At 32.5% G+C, this 25,752-nt stretch overlaps 1 protein-coding gene and 2 long non-coding RNA genes across 3 annotated transcripts; 2 read left to right on the forward strand and 1 right to left on the reverse strand.

Moving 5' to 3' along the window:
* Positions 1 to 4,789: 4,789 nt before the first annotated feature.
* LOC123666531 lies at positions 4,790 to 6,142 on the reverse strand. The gene is made up of 3 exons (XR_006745270.1): positions 6,061 to 6,142; positions 5,357 to 5,495; positions 4,790 to 4,949 (listed from the first exon to the last, which is right to left on the reverse strand). It is a non-coding gene; the product is annotated as an uncharacterized LOC123666531 (long non-coding RNA).
* Positions 6,143 to 10,972: 4,830 nt separating this feature from the next.
* On the forward strand, positions 10,973 to 11,872 carry LOC123666417. Its single transcript, XR_006745249.1, has 3 exons — positions 10,973 to 11,067; positions 11,256 to 11,307; positions 11,714 to 11,872. It is a non-coding gene; the product is annotated as an uncharacterized LOC123666417 (long non-coding RNA).
* A 4,978-nt stretch (positions 11,873 to 16,850) lies between these two features.
* On the forward strand, positions 16,851 to 18,015 carry LOC123666581 (ctenidin-3-like). The gene is made up of 3 exons (XM_045600713.1): positions 16,851 to 16,920; positions 17,178 to 17,448; positions 17,879 to 18,015. The coding sequence occupies exons 1-3, from the start codon at positions 16,857 to 16,859 to the stop codon at positions 17,883 to 17,885; spliced, it is 342 nt and encodes a 113-aa protein (XP_045456669.1). The 5' UTR covers positions 16,851 to 16,856; the 3' UTR covers positions 17,886 to 18,015.
* Positions 18,016 to 25,752: the final 7,737 nt, after the last annotated feature.

A 25,752-nucleotide genomic window follows, 5' to 3' on the forward strand; every position in this document is an offset into this window, starting at 1 on the left:
GGTTTATTATTAAATTTTGATTCCCGACGTTTCGGATACTTTACAGCAACCATGGTCACGGGAGGACTGAGGTGTCAGACGTCCTAACGTTACAAAGTTATTCGAAACTACCCGACATACATCAATATTTATTTAGTCCTATCTACGCAGAATGTGCCAATTAAGTCTTTAATCTGTGGTAAATTATGCTTGGTTTTTGATTTAATTATATTAATAATGGTGTCCCAAGCAGGTGGTAATTGCCAGCCATCTTCTCCATTGAAATTTGGATGTTTTTTAATTTCAATAGCCTCACGGATCATCCTTGGTTGGAATCGGTGTTCTTTTGCGAGGATCTGTGGTTTATCATATCTAATATAATGGCTAGCTGTGTCTAGACTGTGTTCACAGATTTCGGACTTAGTATAGCGACGATGTTTTAAGTCAGCTATATGTTCCTTAATGCGAGTTTTGATCGATCGTTTTGTTTGTCCTATATAAGAGAGACCACAGTCACAATCAAGCTTGTATACTCCTGCATCTTGTAAGGGTATATGACACTTGACAGATGGTAAAAATTGACTTATCGTTTTTGGCGGCTTGAAAAAAGTTTTTATAGAAGCTCGCTTTAAGATGAAGCCAATCTTGTCAGTGACCCCTTTCATAAAAAGTAGCACAGCAGGTACTCGTTCGACGGTGGCTGGTTTCACACGTTCACTGTGATGAGGACGCGGTACCCGAAGCTAGAAAGCATACCCATACGGATAGGTACTTAAACGGTGAATCACACCATCATCCAACACAGCTACCGTGGGTAAATCTTTGTTTCAGAGAGCACAAGGGATCTGCGATGAGCGACACCTGGAGACCGAACTTCAACATGTCAAGCAAGTACTGCGAGACAACAAGCTTCGGGTACCGCGTCCTCATCACAGTGAACGTGTGAAACCAGCCACCGTCGAACGAGTACCTGCTGTGCTACCTTTTATGAAAGGGGTCACTGACAAGATTGGCTTCATCTTAAAGCGAGCTTCTATAAAAACTTTTTTCAAGCCGCCAAAAACGATAAGTCAATTTTTACCATCTGTCAAGTGTCATATACCCTTACAAGATGCAGGAGTATACAAGCTTGATTGTGACTGTGGTCTCTCTTATATAGGACAAACAAAACGATCGATCAAAACTCGCATTAAGGAACATATAGCTGACTTAAAACATCGTCGCTATACTAAGTCCGAAATCTGTGAACACAGTCTAGACACAGCTAGCCATTATATTAGATATGATAAACCACAGATCCTCGCAAAAGAACACCGATTCCAACCAAGGATGATCCGTGAGGCTATTGAAATTAAAAAACATCCAAATTTCAATGGAGAAGATGGCTGGCAATTACCACCTGCTTGGGACCCCATTATTAATATAATTAAATCAAAAACCAAGCATAATTTACCACAGATTAAAGACTCAATTGGCACATTCTGCGTAGATAGGACTAAATAAATATTGATGTATGTCGGGTAGTTTCGAATAACTTTGTAACGTTAGGACGTCTGACACCTCAGTCCTCCCGTGACCATGGTTGCTGTAAAGTATCCGAAACGTCGGGAATCAAAATTTAATAATAAACCGCGATAAAATCCGAAAAAAGTGTTTTATTAAATGGGTGTACCGATTTTGATAATTTTTAATTTAATCGAAAGCTGATATTTATCATGTGGTCACATATAAATTTTATCGAGATCTGATAACTACTTTTTGAGTAATCTTTGATAACGCGTAGTTGCTTGACTATTTTTTCGTCGATCTACTTTGTATTACTTGTCGATGTAATTGAAGTCGGTTTTTTTTTCGTTTGACAGCAAACACAATTATGAACATAAAGGACGTAAGAAGAACGATTCGTTTAGGTTCGTGAGACATAAGGAACATATAGATTTAAGATTAAGGCCCTGTAATACAAAGTCCCATTTCACATGTTTTTCAAAACGTAGTCAAAAATATATATGGAAATATTACTGAGTAAAAACTTTATACTCTTAAGATACTAAATGATCACCCATTGAAATGATCAAACATTGAAATAAGTGAAAGTTTTAATCTATACAAACAAATAAAATTTGAATGGCTGTTTGTAATATTAAAATAACCGCTTTTTACTAAATGCATATGGATGTACCTATACACGGTACATATACCAAAACAAGATTTTTTACATTTTTTGTCTGTCTCTCTGTCTATCTGTTTGTTCCGGCTATTCTCTGAAACGGTTGGACGGCTTTTGTCGGGAAAAATAAGGAGTAACTTAGGGTGCTTTCATTTTAGAAGTTTATTTATTTTATAACTCTGCCAATTGAACAATAACTTTTTTGTTAAATTTCACGCGTATGAAGTCGCGGGCATAGCTAGTTTGAATATATTAAAAGATAAAGCATTAATAATAACTTTTTTGTTCATTTACTAAAGATAACTTCTTAAAATTGTTATCTGTATGTGACTAATAAAATTTTCCGTCTAAATATAATTTTGCCTGCATTATTATGTCAGTAGCTTACACAAACATAATTAATCATTTGTCAAGATAATTGCTTGCGATTTAATTATAACTGTTAATGTTCATAATTAGATTTATAATGTACAAACACGTTGATTTCGTTTGTGTATTTCTACAAGTGGTATGAATGAAAAATATGAATTTAGTACGTTTACTGAAAAGAAAAAAATATGGTTTTCATTAATCCCAGACCTATATACGAGTATATTTATAAAATTAATTTACGCGTTCGATTTAATTATCCTTGGATGATATATCATATTTTTCAAATATACATATATTTTTAATTATTAATAAACGTTTCCCACTCAACGGCCCCCAGTAGGATTTTCTCCTGTGTTGGGGGTCCGGAATCATACACAATACATAAGCACAATGCTCAGACCACGACAGATATCTATATGGTCGATACAAATGGCTATCGTGAGCGGGGATCGAACCCGTGACCCTCAGCGCAACAGCCAGTGCTATGATCGCTGCGCAAGCACGACGTCTATGAAAAAATAATATTTAATTAATGTCTAATAAAAAAAATAATGTCTAATCATGATACTCTTCCATTTATTTTTATTTTATTTCATATTTACGAAAAGTGAATTGTAGGAGTGTTGTTGAGACTTGCTAAATTAATTAATTGTAGAATTTACGTCCGTTCTATGTTTGATCCGGCATAACGTAAAATCTACTGCGTGTAATTCGATGCGATCCACAGTTAACATTTCATGAGTTTTGGAATCTAATATAAAATTTGCTGTAGTAGTCTAGTCAACAAGTTCAGAAACGCGTTAAATAGAGACAAAGTTCCTAAGAAGATGAGCCATAGCTTATTCGATCCGTCTAGAAAAACGGGTCGAAAGGATTTTCTAGCACGCAAAAAATTGCAAAAGTTAACAAATGAAGTAGAAAAAAGGTATTTCGATTTTGCTAAGAAATCCAAAACTATTAACATTTAAGTAATTTAAAAAAAAAACCTCCATAAAGAGGAGGAAAATTCTAATAACTCATAACTCTAGGAGTTCTGTCTCTATTATTTATAATTTTATTTTAGCACCGAAAATAGATCTTCACGTCAATGCTAAAGCGAGGACGTCCTGCAAAAATATTATTTTTTTGAGTACAAAATATTAATTGCATAATGAAAAAAGAAAATAGGGTGTAAAAGTTCCAGTTGAAAAAAATTTTTGAAGTCCACTTTTCAACAAATAGAGAGCCCACATTATGAGTCTTGTAAAAACGGGGTTAGGAACCTATTTTTATAATTTTAGCATCTGTCTCTTTGCTTGCTTTTGCTTACTTATTACGCAAGAGTTGGTTCATAAATTTAAAAGTGAAATAAAAATGTGACTACTTACGATTGTTTATGACTTATTTAGTTTTTTTTTTTTATTTTGTTACAGAAAAGTACAAGCTTGCTTCAAGCAACGCCTTAAAAAGCATTATATGTCGCTCATTAAGTCATAACTGTTGCGATTTGTAGTTTACTTTATGTGTACATATATGTATATATTTATGTGTGTGTGTGTGTGTATATATGTATATATTTTTATATGTGTATGTGTGTATGTATGTTTATGTGTATGTTAAAGTATATTATATAGTATACACTAAAATATTTACTTATTTATATGTTTTTTTTTCTTTAATAATTATGTAAGTCTATCATATCGTAGTTTTTATCTATATGTTATTGATTTTTCATCCTTAATTTGTGCACACTTCTAACCGCTGCTACTGTATCGTGTCCAGTACCCAAAGGTTATCTGGAAGAAATCGCTATTTAGCGATAAGATCGCCTTTGTACATCTTGTATTGTTTCTTTCTTTATATGTGTCTGTATTTTGGTGTACATTAAGAATAAATAAAATAAAAGTAATGTATTTGTACAAAAATAGTTGAAGAGGACGTTAGTCGAGACATGAGTTGTTAATAACAATAACAAACGTCGTTCTAAATTATATCATTTAAAATAAGCTCAAAAGAGGGATTTTTAGAATTTTTTGTTTTATTTACCTAAAATTTTAGTTATTATGTTATCGATTGACGTGTGTTGCAGCATAACTACTTGAGGGTTCTCTGATGAATTGATTAGTTTTTCGTAACAAGTAATTGTAATTCGTAGGTACTAAGTACTAGTGGTTGATTCTCTAAAAGTTAGCTAAGAGATCTCGAACTAATCCAATACAACTTCTAAAATATAAATTACTAGTAGTAAACAAGTTTTGTAATTTGAAAAAATGTATTTAATAACAACAAGAATTTTTGGAAAAATTAATGCTATATTTGGAAACATAGGGTATATATTATTATAGCCGGAATTATAATTTGATATGAAAAGGAGTTAAAAGTTGAATATTACTCAATATTGTAACATAATATTATCAGCCGTCGTATGCCAGTGTAGTGCCGAAAGTAGCGTCTGAAAACAAAGAATAAATATTTATTGCAATAATTAAAAACAATTTATAAACTCAGTAAGCTTTTGAAGTCGTATGAAATATTTAGCGAAGACTTCGGCTCTTCGAACTTAAAATCGGAAGCAAACAATGACTTCTGGGCATTCCATTTATTAAATTATTTTTCAATGAAAATATGCACTGTATTGCTTTGCGTTAAATATTTTTAACCTTGTTACGATTCTATTCATGCGACTTCTCCCTAATAATATATTTTGTTCATATTATATTACTTACTTTCTACAAATGAATATAACGGTAATATATATATCTTCGATAAGAATAAGTAATACAATTGTAAACTAATTTCTAACACTACAAGTTTATTATTATCGATTAAAAATAAATAGTTCAATGTGTTTACACTTACCCATGTTAACCTTGGCCTTTATCAACGGAAATACCGCCAATACCACCAACACCTCCTCCAAGGCTGCGGCTGCTTCTGAAACCACCTCCGGTGCCAATTCCACTATTGCCACCGACGCTGCCGCCTAATCCACCGCCATCTATGCCATAACCATGTAAAAAAAAACTTTAAATTTTTTTGAGAAAAGTAATAGACGATTTATTTACAAAATTCTAAATCATAAGAATTACAAGACACGTAAATAACATTGATTGTATATCTTTTCTTATATCATTATTTATTTATTTATTATGTCAGGAAATAAGAAAAAAGATTTGAAAGAAAAGTTAGAAGTCAATTTCTTTATACAACTAGGTCGGCAACCTAGCGTACGGCTCACCTGGTGGCAAGTGATTACTGTAGCTAATGGACGCCTGCTAAGTCAGAAGCACCACAAGTGCGTTACCGACCCTACTTCAACACCCGATTCCTCCCAAGAGCTTTATTCATCTTACTCAAAATAGGAATACAACACTATTAAAAGAAAGCAATATTATTTAGCAGTGATCTTCTGTTAGGTCGAGGTTCTTCCCCAGTCGGGCTGCTCCAGATTTTGTGCATAAACGTTCCTGCTGTGCCCTTCCTCAGTTGAATTTTTTGATTCTACATTAATGCATCTTGGAGTCGGACAGTATGTTTAATTTAAATAAATGCAAAATTATTACCTGGTGTCGCTTGAACCATGGCGAAGACCACGAGGGCCACATAAAGTATAGCAGCGATCTTAGTCATTGTTGGACTGTGCCTACAGATATGCAAGCCAGCTTTATATACACTAAAATCTGATTACGTCATAGTCAGATAAACATTTAAAATCAACTTTAATTTTTTGAAAATATTTTAATGATGTTTTTATTCGGTTGCTTTTAAGAAGGCGCCGGCGTGCGAGAACCATATTTTATTGTTAATTTTTATCTAAATTTTATCATACGAGTAGACTAAAGTGAATTTACATCAAACTGTATACGTCTTATATTTCGGCAAAATGCGTATTTATTATTTAAATAGTTTGAATATTAATCCACCACATTGCTTCAGTGTCGATGGGCAATAAAGTTCTCCACCATAAATAACGTCATTATGATAACAACCAGGTTTTACGTGCTATTCACAGTACGGTGATGAGATCCACCTAGATCTTGCAGCACATTTTTATCATTGTTTATGACTTCAATTGACGCTTTTAAGGACAAGCTAAGGAATCATCTTTTCTCCGAATTCATCAACCTCTCATAATGGATATACTTTCAATATATGTATTTGTGTATCTATGTATGTACATGTTCATATAAGTGTTTATGTAGTCAAGTATACATTGAAAAGTATACATCTAAAAATCTAATTCAGTCCAAATTAGCTGATACTACAGACGCATTAGAAAACTGGAAGTTAATGTGTCCTAATGGCGATATCCCGAAGGACGTTACAAAACAAAAACTTTGGGATATACCAATAGTTCACAATACTCATATAAGTTTGACGCAAAAACTTACAAGTGACAAAAACCGTGCCAGGCTTCTAGCTGTGTCAAATAAAGAGTCGGGTCACTGGTTACACGCAATGCCGTCAAAAAATCTTGGGACACTTTTAGACAATGAAAGTTTTAGAATTGCTCTCGGTCTCCGGTTGGGAGCTCCACTGTGCTTTGAACACAGATTTCCGTGCGGAAAAGAGGTCGATTCTTTCGGACTACACGGCCTTTCCTGTAACAAGAGTTCAGGTAGGTTTTCCCGCCACGGTTCCCTAAACGATACCATAAAAAGAGCTCTTGCCACCATCGACGTTTCTGCTCTTATCGAGCCAACTGGAATTAGTCGCAATGATGGCAAGAGACCTGATGGATTGACGTTGGTTCCCTGGGAAAGGGGACGGGCGCTTTTGTGGGACGCAACCAGCGTTGACACACTTGCTCCGTCTCGTGTCAGGGAAACAGCCTTAAAAGCGGGAGCCGCAGCGAAAAAAGCTGAAACGACTAAACGGCACAAATATTCGTCACTAATTCCAAATTACATCTTTGTGCCGTTTGCAGTCGAAACACTTGGACCTTGGAGTAGCAGTGCTAAAAATTTTTTAAATGAGATAACACCTCGCCTTATTGCCTCCACTGGTGACAAGAAAGCTGGTGCATTTTTTGCCCAGAGAATCGGCTTAGCGATTCAACGGGGAAATGCTGCCAGCATTCTTGGTACAATTCCACGCGGACATGATTTATACCAAAACTATCTGTAAATATTTAGTTCTTAAGTTGTGAATTGTAAATATGTATAATATTTTATTAAAAATAAATTCTATTTTTACCCGACTGCCAAGGAAGGGTTATGTTTTTCGCGCGTATCTTGTATGTATGTATATTTGTATGTAATATTCTTTACTACCTCATATTTCCAGAAACACTGAACGGATTTACATAATTGAGGTATCGTTAGGTTCGTCTTAGCTGCCCAAGTGTTCTTAGATAGGTGACATTAAAAAAAAATCAAACATGGCGGCTGCGCGAAGCCATTGTAGTTAATGAAAAAAAATTTTTTCTCTCGAATACTACAATATGGGTATCAAATTGAAGGGCACAATACAAGGATTTTAAAAAGGTATATCATGATTATTATTACCGTAATGCTAATAAAGAAATACAATATTAAAGTTTAAAAAATGTGGACTTTGCTCTTTCCCACGCCTATGCCATGCCAAACTCGTCTCCTAGGCGACGATCAACTTCGGGGTGTAGCCTTTCTAATAAAATACAATGGTTAAAAAAAACACAATTAAAATTACAAATAAAAATTAATAAAATTACACCAATTTACAATTACATTAATAAAATCAATAACAAATACATAATACCAAATACAAACAAATAATTTTAATAATAATTTAATTATATTAAAACTAATAGTTGTTGACTTAAGCAGTCACCTATTTGCTAAAGGTCAGGATTACGTTGTTTTGAGCAGAGTGAGATCTTTCTCCGGGCTTGCTATCAGTTCTCTTGACCCTAAAAATTTACTTAATCAACCACATGATGTAAACTGTTTTAATGAATTGAACCGATTACGTAATTTGTCTGACTAAAAAGACATAAATAAAATAATAATTAAAAACAAAACAAAAAACCCGCCTGCGTGAAGAACAACTAATAGAAATCAACTGAAAAAGCTGGAACAAGATAAAAATTCAATATGCTCACAAAGTCAGCGAAATAAATAGAAACAATATCAAACATTTTGTGCTGTTCATTTAAAATATATTAATACGGTAGTCCTTTGAAACTTTATGCAACGTCGTAGATAATATGCAGTCGGAGGCATGAAATTGAAGGATAAGTCAAATCATTCTCTCTTTGTGCATGTCTCCGACTGCATGTTATGTACGACGTTGCATAAAGTTTCGAAGGACTACCGTATTAATATATTTAAAATGTACAGCACAAAATGTTTGATATTGTTTCTATTTATTTCGCTGACTTTGTGTGCATATTGAATTTTTATCTTGTTCCAGCTTTTTCAGTTGATTTCTATTAGTTGTTCTTCACGCAGGCGGGTTTTTTGTTTTGTTTTTAATTATTATTTTTATATTCAATATATAATAATATAATATTTTATACTTAATATTTTTGTTCCAAAAAAAGACTGCTTGTAACTGCGCAAAGGTAAGAAGTATAATAATATAAAAGATTGAAATTGTTACATTACAATATTTACAATACAAAAAAAAAGTATACATTTATTTTATACTAGCCACCCCGGCTTCGCACGGGTGCAATGCTGATACCTACTAAATATACAATAGAATGTCTTTATATACAACGTTCACACCTTTTTTGTCCCTGCATTTTAAATCTGTAATATCTTCGAATCTCTCTCGAAATCTGTATTGAACGCACAATTCTTTAAGGTATTTACTTGATTGGATAAGAATTAATGCTGTATTTCTTAAAATCGTTACGTAAATAAGCCATTATTTTTCGTAAATAGTAAAGAATAAAAAATGGTTATTCTGAGTTATTCCTAAAAGACACGACATATGCCATCGCGGAGTTTTTTGTAGACCTTTTTAAGGTGTACAGTACTGTATTACTTTTTTTTTTTTTGGTGTATCTCGTAGGGTATCAGCCAGGCTTTGCAATGTGAGCGCAAAAAATATGTTTATTGGAACGAACTTCTTTACGGCAAGCTTGACATTTGCCTGGGCGACCGAACCTAAAAAAAATGTGAGACTTAAACCGTAAGAAAAATATATAACGGCAGTGACGTAATATCAGTCACACGACTGTACAATATGACGTATGTAAAGCCGGGGGTATGCGAAGCCGGGGTGGCTAGTATAAAATAAATGTATACTTGACTACATAAACACTTATATGAACATGTACATACATAGATACACAAATACATATATTGAAAGTATATCCATTATGAGAGGTTGATGAATTCGAAGAAAAAAAAAATTGAAAATTGAAATTAAAAGCATAAATTGAAGTGATAAACAATGATAAAAATGTGCTGAAAGATCTGGGTGTATGTCCTTGTGGACCTCATCACCGTATTATGAATAGCACGTAAAACGTGGTTGTTATCATAATGACATTATTTATGGTAAAGAAATCTCTTGCCCACCGACACTGAAACAATATGGTGGATGAGAATTTAAACTATTTGAATAATAAATACGCATTTTGCTGAAAAATAAGACGTATACAGTCTGATGTAAATTCAATTTAATCTACTCGTTTGATAAAATTTAGATAAAAATTAAAAATAAAATATGGTTCTCGCACGCCGGCGCCTTCTTAAAAGCAACTGAATCAAAACATCATTAAAATATTTTCAAAAAATTAAAGTGGATTTTAAATGTTTATCTGACTATGACGTAATCAGATTTTAGTGTATATAAAGCTGGCTTGCATATCTGTAGGCACAGTCCAATAATGACTAAGATCGCTGCTATACTTTATGTGGCCCTCGTGGTCTTCGCCATGGTTCAAGCGACACCAGGTAATAATTTTGCATTTATTTAAATTAAACATACTGTCCGACTCCAAGATGCATTAATGTAGAATCAAAAAATTCAACTGAGGAAGGGCACAGCAGGAACGTTTATGCTCAAAATCTGGAGCAGCCCGACTGGGGAAGAACCTCGACCTGACAGAAGATCACTGCTAAATAATATTGCTTTCTTTTAATAGTGTTGTATTCCTATTTTGAGTAAGATGAATAAAGCTCTTGGGAGGAATCGGGTGTTGAAGTAGGGTCGGTAACGCACTTGTGGTGTTTCTGACTTAGCAGGCGTCTATTAGCTACAGTAATCACTTGCCACTAGATGAGCCGTACGCTAGGTTGCCGACCTAGTTGTATAAAGAAATTGACTCCTAACTTTTCTTTCAAATCTTTTTTCTTATTTCCTGACATAATAAATAAATAAATAAATAATGATATAAGAAAAGATATACAAACAATGTTATTTAGGTGTCTTGTAATTCTTATAATTTAGAAAGTTGTAAATAAATCGTCTATTACTTTGCTCAAAAAAAAATCTAACTCTCTTCTATTCTAATAAAGTTTTTTTACATGGTTATGGCATAGGTGGCTTTGGAGGTGGATTAGGCGGCAGCGTCGGTGGCAATAGTGGAATTGGCACCGGAGGTGGTTTCAGAAGCAGCCGCAGCCTTGGAGGAGGTGTTGGTGGTAATTAGGTGGCGAATGCTAGCGCGACCCCTCTCGCCCCACCCAGGCGGATGACTGCTAACACGTGGTGGTTTTTAGTCAGTAGGAGTCTGACATAACCCTCTGGCGCCCCCGCGCTGGAGGGTATCCATGATGGATTTTCCCCACGTAAAAAAAAAAAAAAAAAAAAAAAAAAAAAGGTGTTGGTGGTAATAGCGGTATTTCCGTTGATAAAGGCCAAGGTTAACATGGGTAAGTGTAAACACATTGAACTATTTATTTTTAATCGATAATAATAAACTTGTAGTGTTAGAAATTAGTTTACAATTTTATTACTTATTCTTATCCAAGATATATATATTACCGTTATATTCATTTGTAGAAAGTAAATAATATAATATAAACAAAATATATTATTAGGGAGAAGTCACATGAATTGAATCGTAACACGTTTAAAAATATTTAACAAAAAGCAATATAGTACATATTTTTATTGAAAAATAATTTAATAAATGAAATGCCCAGAAGTCATTGTTTGCTTCCGATTTTAAGTTCTGAGAGCCGAAGTCTTCGCTAAATATTTCATACGACTTCAAAAGCTTACTGAGTTTATATTTGTTTTTAATTATTGCAAGAAATATTTATTCTTTGTTTTCAGACGCTACTTTCGGCACTACACTGGAACACGACGGCAGACAATGTTATGTGACAATATTGAGTAATATTCAACTTTTAACTCCTTTTCATATCAAATTATAATTCCGGCTATAATAATATATACCTAATATTCCTAAATATAGCATTAATTGTTCAAAAACCTTGTTATTTTTTCATCCTTTTCAATTTTTTTTTTAACAAAACAAAACTTGTTTACTACTAGTAATTTATACTTTTGAAGTTGTATTGGGTCAGTTGGAGATCTCTCAGCTAACTTTTAGACAATCAACTACGAGTACTTACTAGGTATTACAATTACTTGTTACGAAAAACCAATTAATTCATCAGCGAACCCTCAAGTAGTTACGCTGCAACACACGTCAGTCGATAACATAATAACTAAAATTTTAGATAAATAAAACAAAAATTTCAAAAATCCATCTTTTGAATTTATAATAAATGATATAATTTAGAACGACGTATATTATTTTTATTAATTTGATGACGCATTAGCGCAGCGGTAGTAGCACTGGCTGTTGCGCGGTCGCGGGGTCGATTCCCGCTCACGACGTGTCGATGTTAGTCGTGGTCTGGGCGTTGTGTGTATGCATTGTATATGTTTCCGGACTCCCAACACAGGAGAAAATCCTACTGGGGGATCCGTTGAGTGTAAAGCGTTTATTAATTCTTTATTATTAATTAACAACTCATGTCTCGACTGACGTCCTCTTCAATTACTTTTGTACAAAAATTCGTACAAATACATTACTTTTCTGTAACAGAATAAAAAAATAACTAAATAGGTCATTAACAATCGTTAGTAGTAACATTTTTATTGTACTTTTAAATTCGTGAAACAACTATTGCGTAATAAGTAAGCAAGCAAACAGACAGATACTAAAATTATAAAAATAGGTTCTGAGCCCTGTTTGTATATGACCCCAATGTGGGCTCACTATTTGTTGAAAAGTGGACTTGAAAAATTTTTTCCAACTGGAACTTTTACACCCTATTTTTTTTTTCATTATGCAATTAATATTTTATACTCACAAATAATATTTTTGGAATAATTATTTTGGAATTTATTCATTCAAGTGTTTAGAAAACACCAATTTTTTTTTTTATCTTTCAATTAATATTTTATACTCAAAAAATAATAATTTCTTGGGACGTCCTCGCTCTAGCGGGAGTGCGAAGATCTATTTTCAGTGTTAAATAAAAATTATAAATAATAGAGACAGAACTCTTACAGTTCTGACTTTTAATATAAATAATGGATATACATTTTATAGACAGACAGATATACATTTTATACAATAAAACAAAACTGCACAAATTATTCAATAATAAATTAAGGTTCAAAAACATTTATTTCTCAAAAATAAAATTATTTTGAAAAATCACGAGTAAGGATATACATTTTTTAATAAAACAAAACTGCATAAACTATTCAATAATAAATTAAGGTTCAAAAACATTTATTTCTCAAAAATAGAAATAATTTGAAAAATCACGAGTAACATAACTTAGTAAACGTTTGTTTTCTCTTTTTACAGTGCTGTCGCTAAAAATGACCGATATTCGTGTAAAAGTGTAAATTTATTACTTAGTTTTAGTTTACTTATTAGTATGTGTGTGTGTTTGTGTGCCAAATAGTCAGTGTATGTAATGTTTTTTTTTATTGATTTAGTGTATTTTGTATGCATAGTTAAAAAAAAAATATTAGCATTCTAGACGCCATCTCTATATAAACTATAAGTGTGCGGAATTTCATACTCCTCCGTCCGCGCTATTTTTAACCGACTTCAAAAAAAGGAGGAGATTCTCAATTCGACTGTATTTTTTTTTTTTAACCGACTTCCAAAAAAGGAGGAGGTTCTCAATTCGACTGTATTTTTTTTTTTTTTTTTTTTTTTTTTTTTTTTTTTTTTTTTTTTTTATGTATGTTACATCAGAACTTTTGACCGGGTGGACCGATTTCGACAAATTTTGTTTTAATCGAAAGGTGGTGTGTGCCAATTGGTCCCATTTAAATTTATTTGAGATCTAACAACTACTTTTCGAGTTATATCTGATAATGCGTTTTTACTTGACGCTTTTTTCGTCGACCTACGTTGTATTATACCGCATAACTTTCTACTAGATGTACCGATTTTGATAATTCTTTTTTTATTGGAAAGAAGATATCCCTAGTTTGGTACCATGATGAGGAAACCAGAACCTGATGATGGGATCCCAGAGAAATCGAGGGAAACTCTCGAAAATCCGCAATAACTTTTTACTGGGTATACCGATTTTGATAATTTTTGATTTAATCGAAAGCTGGTGTTTATCATGTGGTCGCATATAAATTTTATCGAGATCTGATAACTACTTTTTGAGTAATCTTTGATAACGCGTAGTTACTTGACTATTTTTTCGTCGATCTACGGTGTATTACTCGTCGATGTAATTGAAGTCGGTTTTTTTTTCGTTTGCGAGCAAACACAATTATTTTTATGTATGTTACATCAGAACTTTTGACCAGGTAGACCGATTTCGACAAATTTTGTTTTAATCGAAAGGTGGTGTGTGCCGATTGGTCCAATTTAAATTTATTTGAGATCTAACAACTACTTTTCGAATTATATCTAATAATGCGTTTTTACTTGACGCTTTTTTCGTCGACCTACGTTGTATTATACCACATAACTTTCTACTGGGTGTACCGATTTTGATAATTCTTTTTTTGTTGGAAAGGGGATATCCCTAGTTTGGTATCATGATAAGGAAACTAGGATCTGATAATGGGATCCCAGAGAAATCGAGGGAAACTCTTGAAAATCCGCAATAACTTTTTACTGGGTGTATCGATTTTGATAATTTTTACTTTAATCGAAAGCTGATGTTTATCATGTGGTCACATATAAATTTTATCGAGATCTGATAACTACTTTTTGATTAATCTTTGATAACGCGTATTTACTTGACATTATTTTCGTCACTTTACGTTGTATTATACCTCATAACTTTTTACTGGGTGCACCGATTTTGACGTTTCTTATATAAATTAAAAGCTACTATTCGTCACGTGGTCCCATTTAAATTTAATTGAGATTTGATTAGTAATTTGTGAGTTATATCTAATATTGCGTATTTACTTGACGGTTTTTTCGTCACCCTACGTTGTATTATACGTTATATCTTTTTACTGGGTGCACTGATTTTGATCTTTTTTGTATAAATCAAAAGCTAATACTTGTCATGTCGTCCGTTTTAAATATGATTGAGATATAATAAGCAATTTTTGAGTAATCTTTGATGACACGTATTTACATGACGATGTTAAGACGACTGTGGTCATGTTCAATACTTTGCCACAACGCCATCTATCAAAATTTAATGAAATTACTTCGTTCACTATCGATCAAATTACAATATTCCACTAGAGTAGAGAGTAGCAGTTTATTCGTTATAAATATATTTGAGCTTTTAATTTTTGAGTTATCGCTAATACTGGGTATTTACTTGGCTATTTTACGTCGGCCAACGTTATATTAACCTCATTACTATTTTACTGGGTGGACCGATATCGATGATTCTTTTTTTAATCGATAGGTGGTGCTTGTCATGTGGTCCCATTTAAATATAATTGAGATTTGACTCGAACTTTTTGAGCTATATCTGATATGGCGTATTTACTTGACTGTTTTTGGAGTTTTCTCCTTAAGAATCAATTTTCATTTAAGGCCCCGGAATGAAAAAATTGAACAATAAAATCTACTGAACGAATGACCTTGTTAGAGATGGCGTTCAGACGTTTTCTAATAACGCAATTAGGTTCCGATAGATGGCGTTATTGGATTCATTTATTTACAATTTGATATACCTAGTAATAATATATTTCTTAGACTAGTAAGCCTTTTTGTGCCTATTTAGACAGTTGATCTGAAGGGGTAAACTCCAGTCGTGCATCGGAGCTGTGTGAAAACATGAACATTACATATTTTTAATAAAAAAGACATAAACCGTAATTCAATATAAATCCGCTTCAACTAAAAAACCCGCCGTAATAAGCGATGTCAGCGCTTCGCGCGAATCGACGACGGGCCTTTTATGAAATTTCTGCCTACAATCGCTAACAAAATGTTAGAAATAACAGTAGAACATTATAATTATAATTCTACAATTTTATAATGTCGCGTTATATGGAATACGAACAAAGTATTACTATTTTTTCGTCGATCTACGTTGTATTACTCTTCGATGTAATTGAAGTCGGTTTTTTTCGTTTGCGAGCAAACACAATTATCATAAATAAGGTTATAAAGTTGATTGACGTATATAAATGACATAATTTTACGTACTATACTATACATTTTTCACCCATAGATCCAAATTAAGAAATAATCCGGTCTGAAGTTTCCGATCTAGTTCCTTCGGTAGTCCCCTGGGACCGCCATTTATGTCGTTCATCGACATTAAATACAAAATCTTTTTACAACTGCCTATCTAAGAAAAAAGAGTCAAGTCATCATGTCCATTGCCATCATCACGACTGATTCAAAAAACTGAGTTGGAACATAGACATATAAAATATTATATTAGAAAAAGGTGTAAAACATTTAATATATTATTGAGTTTTGTTCTCAAACAACAAATGTGCTTTCGGATATGTTCTTATTATTTATTTTCTTATTTAAAGTCTACGTTACGTTACGTTTCAGCCTATAACATCCCACTGCTGGGCATAGTCCTCTATCCTCATACAGGAGAAGATTGGAGCTTAATCAATTTAAAGCCTAATTCACCCTTAATATCCCAAAGCACATATACTCGTATATTCATAACTTACTGCTAAATTAAAGAGTACTATTAAAATCAAGTTTTATGCTAACCACGATGCATATTTTTAATTTTTTCATAATTAACTAGTTTATATGTGCCTAATGCTAAACGAAATACACAGAAACTTTACAAGGAAAATCTTAAGCAATATCTAACAATAACAAACACATCTCAGATAGCTTCTTTCTTCCTGAAACTAATTTAAAAAAACTGTCAGAAAAACGTTAACAAAAAGTGAGTTATGTGTATCTGATCATGACATAGTCAGATTTGGGTATATAAAAGCTGCCTAGAATAATTGTAGGCACAGTTTTACGATGGCCAGGATCGCGATACTTTGTTTGGCCCTCGTGGTCATTGCTACCGTTCAAGCGGCACCAGGTAATTTTTTTTAGCAAATATATTAAACCTTTTTATTTATCTCAACTTCAAAGGCGGTCCAAGGAGTTTTAAGAGATATAAAAATTCGAAGGTCCTCAAAGACCCAATACTTTGCAATCGATTTTCGCAAAAGCTGTCTTAGTTTATGACACCACGAATAATTGCTTTAAATGTGTCTTATGTTCTTATGGTTAAAATATGCGTGAGATAAATATTTTCCGAATACCTTTTTCACTAAAATATGTTTTTTTTTTCAGGTTACAGTAAAGGCCACACCGGTGGAGGTGGATTAGGTGGTGGCGGCGGTGGTTTTGGCGGCGGAGGTTTTGGAGGCGGGGGTGGTTTCGGAGGTGGAGGAGGTGGAGGTTTTGGAGGTGGCGGTGGTCTGGGACACGGAGGCGGCGGTGGTCTCGGTGGAGGTTTGGGAAAAGGCGTCGGCGGCGGAGGAGGTGGTTTTGGTGGTGGTGTCGGCGGTGGTCTTGGTGGAGGTGGAAGCTTCAGTGGTGGAAAACACAAAGGTGGATATGGGTAAGTGTGCACTTCTTGAATCATTTATGAATATTAACTCATCTTGCATTCTTAAAAAAACTATATAAATTGATTAATCCTATTTATAATAGTAAATCAGTGTTATGGAAATATTTTTTCTAAAAATTAAGATTTAAATAAAGCTTATATACTATCATTTCGCAGTCATTGTTATGTTGTTGTAGTAAGTTTGTTGTATTATTTTGTACAGTATTTTTAAGCAAATATACAAACATATAATTCTAGCTTAAATAGTAAATAGCTTCAACCTTAATAGAGCATCACACATAACTATGTCCAATTGATGTGCTCGATTTTTTTATTTTAATATCCAACAAGAACGTAAGAAAAAAAAATTACAAAAAGAGTTCGTAGTTTTTGTTGTAAGGAATATTTTCAGAATATTAAAAGATGTTTGTTTTCTTTTCAGACGCTAAACTCACAAGAATGGCGCGCAGCAATCACCTCCTGGCTTACAAAATTAGCAATCTCGTTGTGATATCAAATTAGTGATCTATTCATAATATTGTTTGTATTGTATTCAAATATAGCAATAATTATATTTTACCCAATGGATTTTCTTTGTTCATCCCCATTAAGTAAAAATGAAATATTTTCAAAAATCGCTCATTTATTGTGTACTTGGTACAACGGATATAGAGAAATATTGGTACTAAAATATAAAAATGATAATTTTTTGCTACTTCGTAGTCTGCTTAGCTTCGTAGAAAATAATTTCGGTATAAAGTTAAACACTAAACTAAGCGAGTAACGTATAAAGCTCTTTAAGAAAGTCGTAGTTCTTCGATAAAAAAGGCAGCTTTAAAGCCAGCAACTTATCATATTGGGTAAAGAGCTTTTGCCCACTAACTCATAATAAAAACCCGTACCCTGGCTGAACACCACCTTATCTTATATCTATATATAATTTACATGTGTCTGTATTTCCTTTATAGAATCATAAACTATGCTTTTGATCATGTTATGATCTTCAGCAAAGTGTTGTGCATGAGCCCCTAGAGGTTTCTGAGTTGATACGACCTAAAAAGCAGTGTTGTACATGAGCCCGCAAAGGTTTTTGAGTTGGTATGACAAAAAAAAATCAAAAAAAAAGCGTAGCAACGCGTCAGGGTACAACAAAATCACAATCCGATAATTTAACTTTTGTTCGTCAATCAAATTACAATAACTTTTAATATAGTGTAGCGATTTTAATAAGAATGAATACTAAATGTTATTACTATATTATATCGACCTTTATTTAGTTCTTTTGCAATGATGCGTGTTACTATAAAAACACAGACATTTCTAAAAAATATAAACACGTGAAAATTACTATTTTATTGGTAGGTAGAAGATTATGCTAGTTGGCAAACTATAATGATCGTATTAAGAAAAAATAAAAAATAAAATCTTAATCAAATTGTTGCGTTCTCCTCTAAAGTTCGACTTAATGAGTTCATTGTACGATTTTTTCCTATCTGTCTTTTATAAGTCCTTCAGTCAAGGTATTGTAAAAAGAGTGATATCTTTTGTTATTTATTGGGACTGACTAATAATAATAACAATAAATATGTTTATAATATACCAATTAACAAAAATAGGCTGCGAAGGTACGTTAATAAGTTAGGGAAATACCGAAGTTGATGAAAAAATTAAGGAAAGCTGACCCCACAACCATATGGGATATATGGGAATAGCTTGGAAGAGAGAGTGAGGGATATAATATACCGATTAACGATAATATCTACAATTTTCATTACCATAACACAAGTTTGAACAAGATAGTGGCATAAAAAGTGTGAAAATATATATGTATCTATCAGATGTTTGTAAGAACAACCAGAAAATAGGGATTTACGTGCTATACGAGGCACGATGAAGAGTCCAAAAAGATAAACACCAATTTAAGAAACAAGTAGTTTTATAATTATTCACTTCGAAGTATAATAGTGCCCGTGACCGTCAGAGTTAATAGACTTTTCATAACAGCTAACCTAGAACCATCGTCAATTTTTTTTTTAATAATAAATAAGTAACGAAATATTGATAAAAAATGCCTCACACTCAACGGCCTTAACTGTAATACTCGTATGTTTCTTTCTGAAGTACATCCTTTTTAGGTAGGATCCTATTTTAGGGATCCACACACAACATAATCACAAAAACCGAGAAAACAATTAATATCTTCATGTCCTATATAAATGGTTGTCATGAAGAAGTATCGATACTTCGACCGCCAGCGCAACAGTCAGTATTGTGATCGCTACGCCAAAGCGTCTTCATTTTACATAATCAATATTAATTATTATTATATTTAATATCACGTGTTTTAATCAAAACATTGATATTTGCTTCTATATATATTTATATTGATTTACTAACATTAGATATAAGTTGTTTTTGTAATACTAACATTAAGATATAGACTATGTCTGAAACAAAATAAATAAATAAATTGAAATAAGTATTTTTCCTAGAATAGTATAAAAGGATCAAAACCCGACACCTGAAAAAAAGCACTAATTACTTTCTCTTGAAGCGGGAATCAAATCTAAAGGAATAGTGAGCGATGATGAGCGTGAGATGACATGCAATAAACACAAAACTAGCACAATTCATCTAGGCTAGGTTACGATAAACAATTTATAACTGAATTTCAAGAAAGGAGGAGTTTTTTTTTATTATTTATGTTAGGAGTAACTCAGAACTTTTGACTGTATGGACCGATTACGATGATTCTTGATTTAATAAAAAGCTGATGCTTGTCTTGTGATTTTATTTAAATTTGATCGAGTTCTGATGACTCATTTTTAAGTAATCTATGATAACGTCTACCTACGTTGCATTACTTATCGATATATGTGTCTTTTTTTTGTTTGCGACCAAACACAATTATTATTTTAGGAAAATCGAACCCACGATTTAGCGCAAAAGCTAGCAACTGCGCCTATTACGCTTACCCATCATTAAATTTTAATATCCGTTTAGTTGTTTTTTTATTAAGGACTGCGGAGTTCCCCTGTCTTATCTTGATATTATAAGTCATACACACTTAAGCATTGGGGAAATTCGGTTTTTATACTACAGTAAAAAATATGACTTGCCTTGAACCAATTATATAGCATTGTTTTTTGTTGAGAATTATTATAAAAAACGTTGAATTTCGCGTGGTTTTACTTGTCTTGACTGCTTCTTTCCTCTACTCTTATTTATAACGAGATATTCAATAAACATGTTACTAATAAGCAACAATTTTAGATACTCGTATTACTAGCTGATCCGGAAAACGTTTTATTGCCGCTAAACTTTTGAATTTAACAAAAAATTTACTGTTCAGTTCGCAAAGCTATAGAATAAATAAATTGCTGAAATAAAAGTAGCCTACGTTACTACTTACTACATCAGCTATCTATCAAGGAAAGTCCCGTCAAAATCCGTCCAGCCGTTTCAGAGATTACCCGGAACAAACATACAGACAGACAGACAGACAAAAAATGTAAATAACATTATCATGGTGTACGTGCCGTGTAAAATTCAATTTTATTTATTCGTATATAGATTATCATATATAAACAAAGAAACTATTTTTTTACTCATTACAAAGTTTATATTATTTATAAAAAATTATACAAATATTTTCAAAATCAGCAACGACAATAACTAACTAGTTTTCTAGCAATTAATAGATATAATATAATATAATTTATAATTGAAATATGTTTGCTTTTAAAAATTTAGCGTTTACTACAAATATAATTTGTTACAAATCCAACAAGATAAAGAAAACACAAAAAATCATAACCACGAAACTGAAATCTGCAACAAAAACCGATTGTATTAATGAAATGATGAAAAAAATATACTTTTATTAAAAACTCAAACAAACTCCGTTGCGTAGTTTTAAAGATCTAAGCATACAGACAGCGGAAAACGACTTTGTTTTATACTATCTATTGATATTAAAAAAGTATTTAATTTCAAAAATATTGCCATATACTTTCCAAATATTGCAATAACTATATATATCTACTATTATTTTCAATTGCTATCTTAATTTAAAAAGATATCTATTGATATAAAAAAAAATTTAATTTCAAAAATATTGCCATATACTTTCTAAATATTGCAATAACTATATATATCTACTATTATTTTCACTTGCTATCCTAATTTAATAAGATATTGTTATCATACCATACTACACAACATGTAAGCTCTACTTTTCGAAAGCTGTAGGTTTTTACGAATATTTTTTAATGTCATCCTCAAATATTAGTTAAAATATGGGTTTGTTAACCACAATGAAATATCTATCATTATTACTTATTTGAAGAGCATCGCAAACATTTGATTCGATTAGTTTCGTATGCTGACGTAGGCAACTGAATACTAATCATCCACCAGTCCAGACATGTCTAAGTTAGGAATTATTTGTGTGATCCTGGTCATCGTTACCTGCCTTAAATAGTAACTATAATAGATAAATTAAAATGTTAATAATATCCTAATATAATAAATGGTTATTACATTAAAAAAATGTAGTTTCATTACAAATAACAAGAGAATGTCAAACCAAAGTTCATCCCTCATTCCCTTTCTAAGCCTTTTCATTCCTTCATCATTATCATCATTACAGCCTATACAGTCCACTGCTGGACATAGGCCTCCACAAGTTTACGCCAAAAATAACGTGAACTCATGTGTTTTGCCCATAGTCACCACGCTGGGCAGGCGGGTTGGTGACCGCAGTACTGGCTTTGTCGCACCGAAGACGCTGCTGCCCGTCTTCGGCCTGTATATTTCAAAGCCAGCAGTTGGATGGTTATCCCGCCATCGGTCGGCTTCTTAAGTTCCAAGGTGGTTGTGGAACCTTGTTATCCCTTAGTCGCCTCTTACGACACCCACGGGAAGAGAGGGGGTGGCTAAATTCTTTAGTGCCGTAGCCACACAGCACATTCCTTCATATTATTATTTAAAAATGAACCATCATCCAGAAATTCTTGTAAATTTTAAAAGACAACAACAAAGCCATGTATTACATAAGATAGTTTGCCTGTGTATTTTATTTATTGTAAATTAATTAAATTTGTTATTTGTCGTATGTATGGATATGTCTGTCTTTATAAACGAATAAAAGTCTTCACACATAATAGCCACAAGTACGCATCGAATACATCGTACGATAACATACGCCAAGCATTTTATTTATTTATTTGTTAAGGTTTGCAAGCAGTTGTTACATTTTATGATACATTAAAATTTTAATTTTATTGAAGATTAGGTTTTTAAATGTACAACAATATTTATACGACTACGACATGCACAGTTATTCTTATTATTATGTTTAACACATGATTACCATGAGCGGAGATTGAAACTGTAACCTCCAGGACAACATTCATTGCTGCTAGAACGCTGTACTAACGTGTCTACTAAAATAACAAAAACAGTTTGATCATATTTATTAATGACAAGGCTCGATAAGAGTTCTCCACTGTAGAACCGACATTACTATACATTAATATTATTGATGTTGACTAAAGACACACGATATAAGGGTCAAAGTTTTACCTTAAACTATAAAAAGGTTTTATTATTAGTTTTAGAAAAAAAAAATTTGTAAAATCAACCATAATTGGTCACTAACACGAGGATAGATAAGCAAATTTAATTAACTGACGAAACAAACAATGTTCAGTTCCAAGTATTCATCGGTAGTTTATAGTTGATACAAAAAATATTATCGACGCACAACGTATAATACGTTTCCAATGATTGCTACTTGCGAACTTGAGCTGCAAATTGTGGAATAAAAAATTCAGATGTTAAGTGTTGAGTTTTGTAAAGATATATTAATATAATTTTTTCCTCATATCTATCAATACTGTTAGGTAGGAGAAGATACAATAGATACACAGCATCGCATATGTATTTCACTAACTTTAATACCGCAACATTATAGAAAGTCGTCGAGATGTTGCTACAAGGATTTCATTTATTAATTTATGTATTTATTATTTCCTACATGATTAATAAATATTTATTTGCTTTATTAAACAAAAAAGATTTTGAATGAAATTTTCGAAAAACTAATTCCTACTCCTCTCCTTTCCCATCAGTAATTTCTAATGTGTTTAATGAAACATCAGTTTAAATAAAAATTAAATCTGTGCTGCAAATATTTTTTGCATTCATCGCTTGTTCACTATTTTTAAAAGGAAGCATTAATTTGTAAGCATGTGTACCTTAATTGCTTTGAAAAGGTCAAGGCATACGCTGACATTAAAGCTTAAACGTTTAAACCGTCATAGTAACAGCATTCGGTTCAAAGATTCGGTTTAAACATCTTAAGAAAACTGTTATGTCGCAAGAGAAATTCTAACAAATGTATAAACACCAATCAACCGTCTGAAATGACTATCCCAAAATAATAGTACCTACTATTAATAATAGTCTGTACAGTATGTATGAAAATCTAAATATTATGTAATTATTACCAATAAGTTAAATTTCAGAACGTGAAATCGTCGTATATCCATAAACAATAAGAATATATTTCATAAAAACTCGTACAAGCCACTCGCAGCCTTGTGGTTAAGTTAGATAAGCAGTAAACGAGTTAGAATTCGATTAAAATAGAACACGTGATATCTTAGTATTCCTTCCCTGCCCCTCCTAGTAATATTTCGTGATGCTTTTCCAAACCCCTCCACGCCGTTTGGAGCTACCCTTGATTAATGGATGACCCCTGAGAAGGTTTTTTATGGAACCAAAATATTCCCTACTACAGTCCCTAAAAAATATAAGATAAGGTAAGAATTAATGCCCTAAGTTCCAAAACAGACGAGGTTTTCGTGGAAATTTCCTATTGGTGGTTCCTAATTTGTAGATGGGAAATCCCATCGATCACACGCACAATCCTATTCAATAAGATGTTACAGATCGCTTGTTAAAATTATAATATAATTTATTCACGAAACGTTTGCCGTCACAACACTAAATTGAAGATGCTAACAAATATTAAAGCATCCGGTATCTAAATAAAGCATAGTGCTTGTGATCTGAAAAAATACACAAGTGTGAGTAGTAGTTGGCTGGTAGTTGTAAGCAAAAGATATAATGCTCTTAATCTCAAAATTAAGATATTATGTTTAAATAACAACACAAGCATAAGTCTTGATTTTTTTTATAAACCCCAGATGACTATAATTTATACTTTTGATATGTCTGATACTATACTTGAGAACAGAATGGGATTATTAGTCATAATAGTACAATAAATCGTTGAATGAAGGATGGAACCCTTTTCAATCGACTTCCTAAAAGAATTCTCAATTCGACTGTATTTTTTTACGATGATTTTCTCTTCGGAGTAGGCGAGAGGTTTCAGATCTGACTTTCCTTCACAATATATTACACAATAGGGTTACCAATACTGAAATAACAGAGAGGATAATCATATCGGTTCCCTCTAGGACACACAGAAATATCCACGCGCACAAGATATTTTACATTCCATGCGTAAAGTCTCACATTGGGAAACAAGCTCCCCTAGTGCTTTTGTGTAACAAATATAATAGTGTCGGTAAATCGATTCCAGCCAGGCATTGACATTTTTCACGACTCTCTCTCTCTCTGTCTTTAGATGTAAGTTACTTAATTATTATAAAATGCATGATTAGTTTAAAAAATATATTTAATTAATTTAAATTTCTTTACAGTAATTTTAATTTTGATTTTGATTTAGATTTTTCTATTTGGAATTTTTTGATAATTTGATTTGACTTTTGTTATTTCCCTACTCTTAATAACTTAATTAATGATAATTTGTTTCTTATCGTTATTTTGATTAAATTGTCCAATTATTTAATTTTATAAATGTATATGATAATAATATGTTCTTTATCTTTATTTTTGATTTTGATTATTTTGGTTGTGATGATGATGATGGGGTGTCACTCTTTTTTTTTTGAACATTGTAAGTGTTGAACTATATTAATGTAGGTATATCTAAAGTTCAAATATTTTAATTATTTGTTTTTTTTTTTTTTTTTTTAAATATATAGACTAGCGCTTGACCACGATCTCACCTGATGGTAAGTGAAGATGCAGCCTAAGATAGTGCGCGCTTGCCTAGAAGATGCCTATTCACTCTTGATTTGAAAATACCCAAGTTGTAATTATTTGGAAAAACGGAAGCCGGAAGGGCATTCCAGATTTTTGCGGTGCGTATTAAGAAAGAGGAAGCAAAACGCTTAGTGCGAGATCGTGGGATTTCAACCACGTAGCGGTGCACACTCA

The sequence above is a fragment of the Melitaea cinxia genome, chromosome 1, assembly GCF_905220565.1.
Source record: "Melitaea cinxia chromosome 1, ilMelCinx1.1, whole genome shotgun sequence".
Taxonomy (NCBI): domain Eukaryota; kingdom Metazoa; phylum Arthropoda; class Insecta; order Lepidoptera; family Nymphalidae; genus Melitaea; species Melitaea cinxia.

Bases quoted from the DNA above. Each gene is read 5' to 3' on its own strand.
- LOC123666581 (XM_045600713.1), top strand. From the start codon at position 16,857: ATGGCCAGGATCGCGATACTTTGTTTGGCCCTCGTGGTCATTGCTACC. The intron at 16,921-17,177 runs GTAATTTTTTTT...TTTTTTTTTCAG, and splicing joins TACCGTTCAAGCGGCACCAG to GTTACAGTAAAGGCCACACC.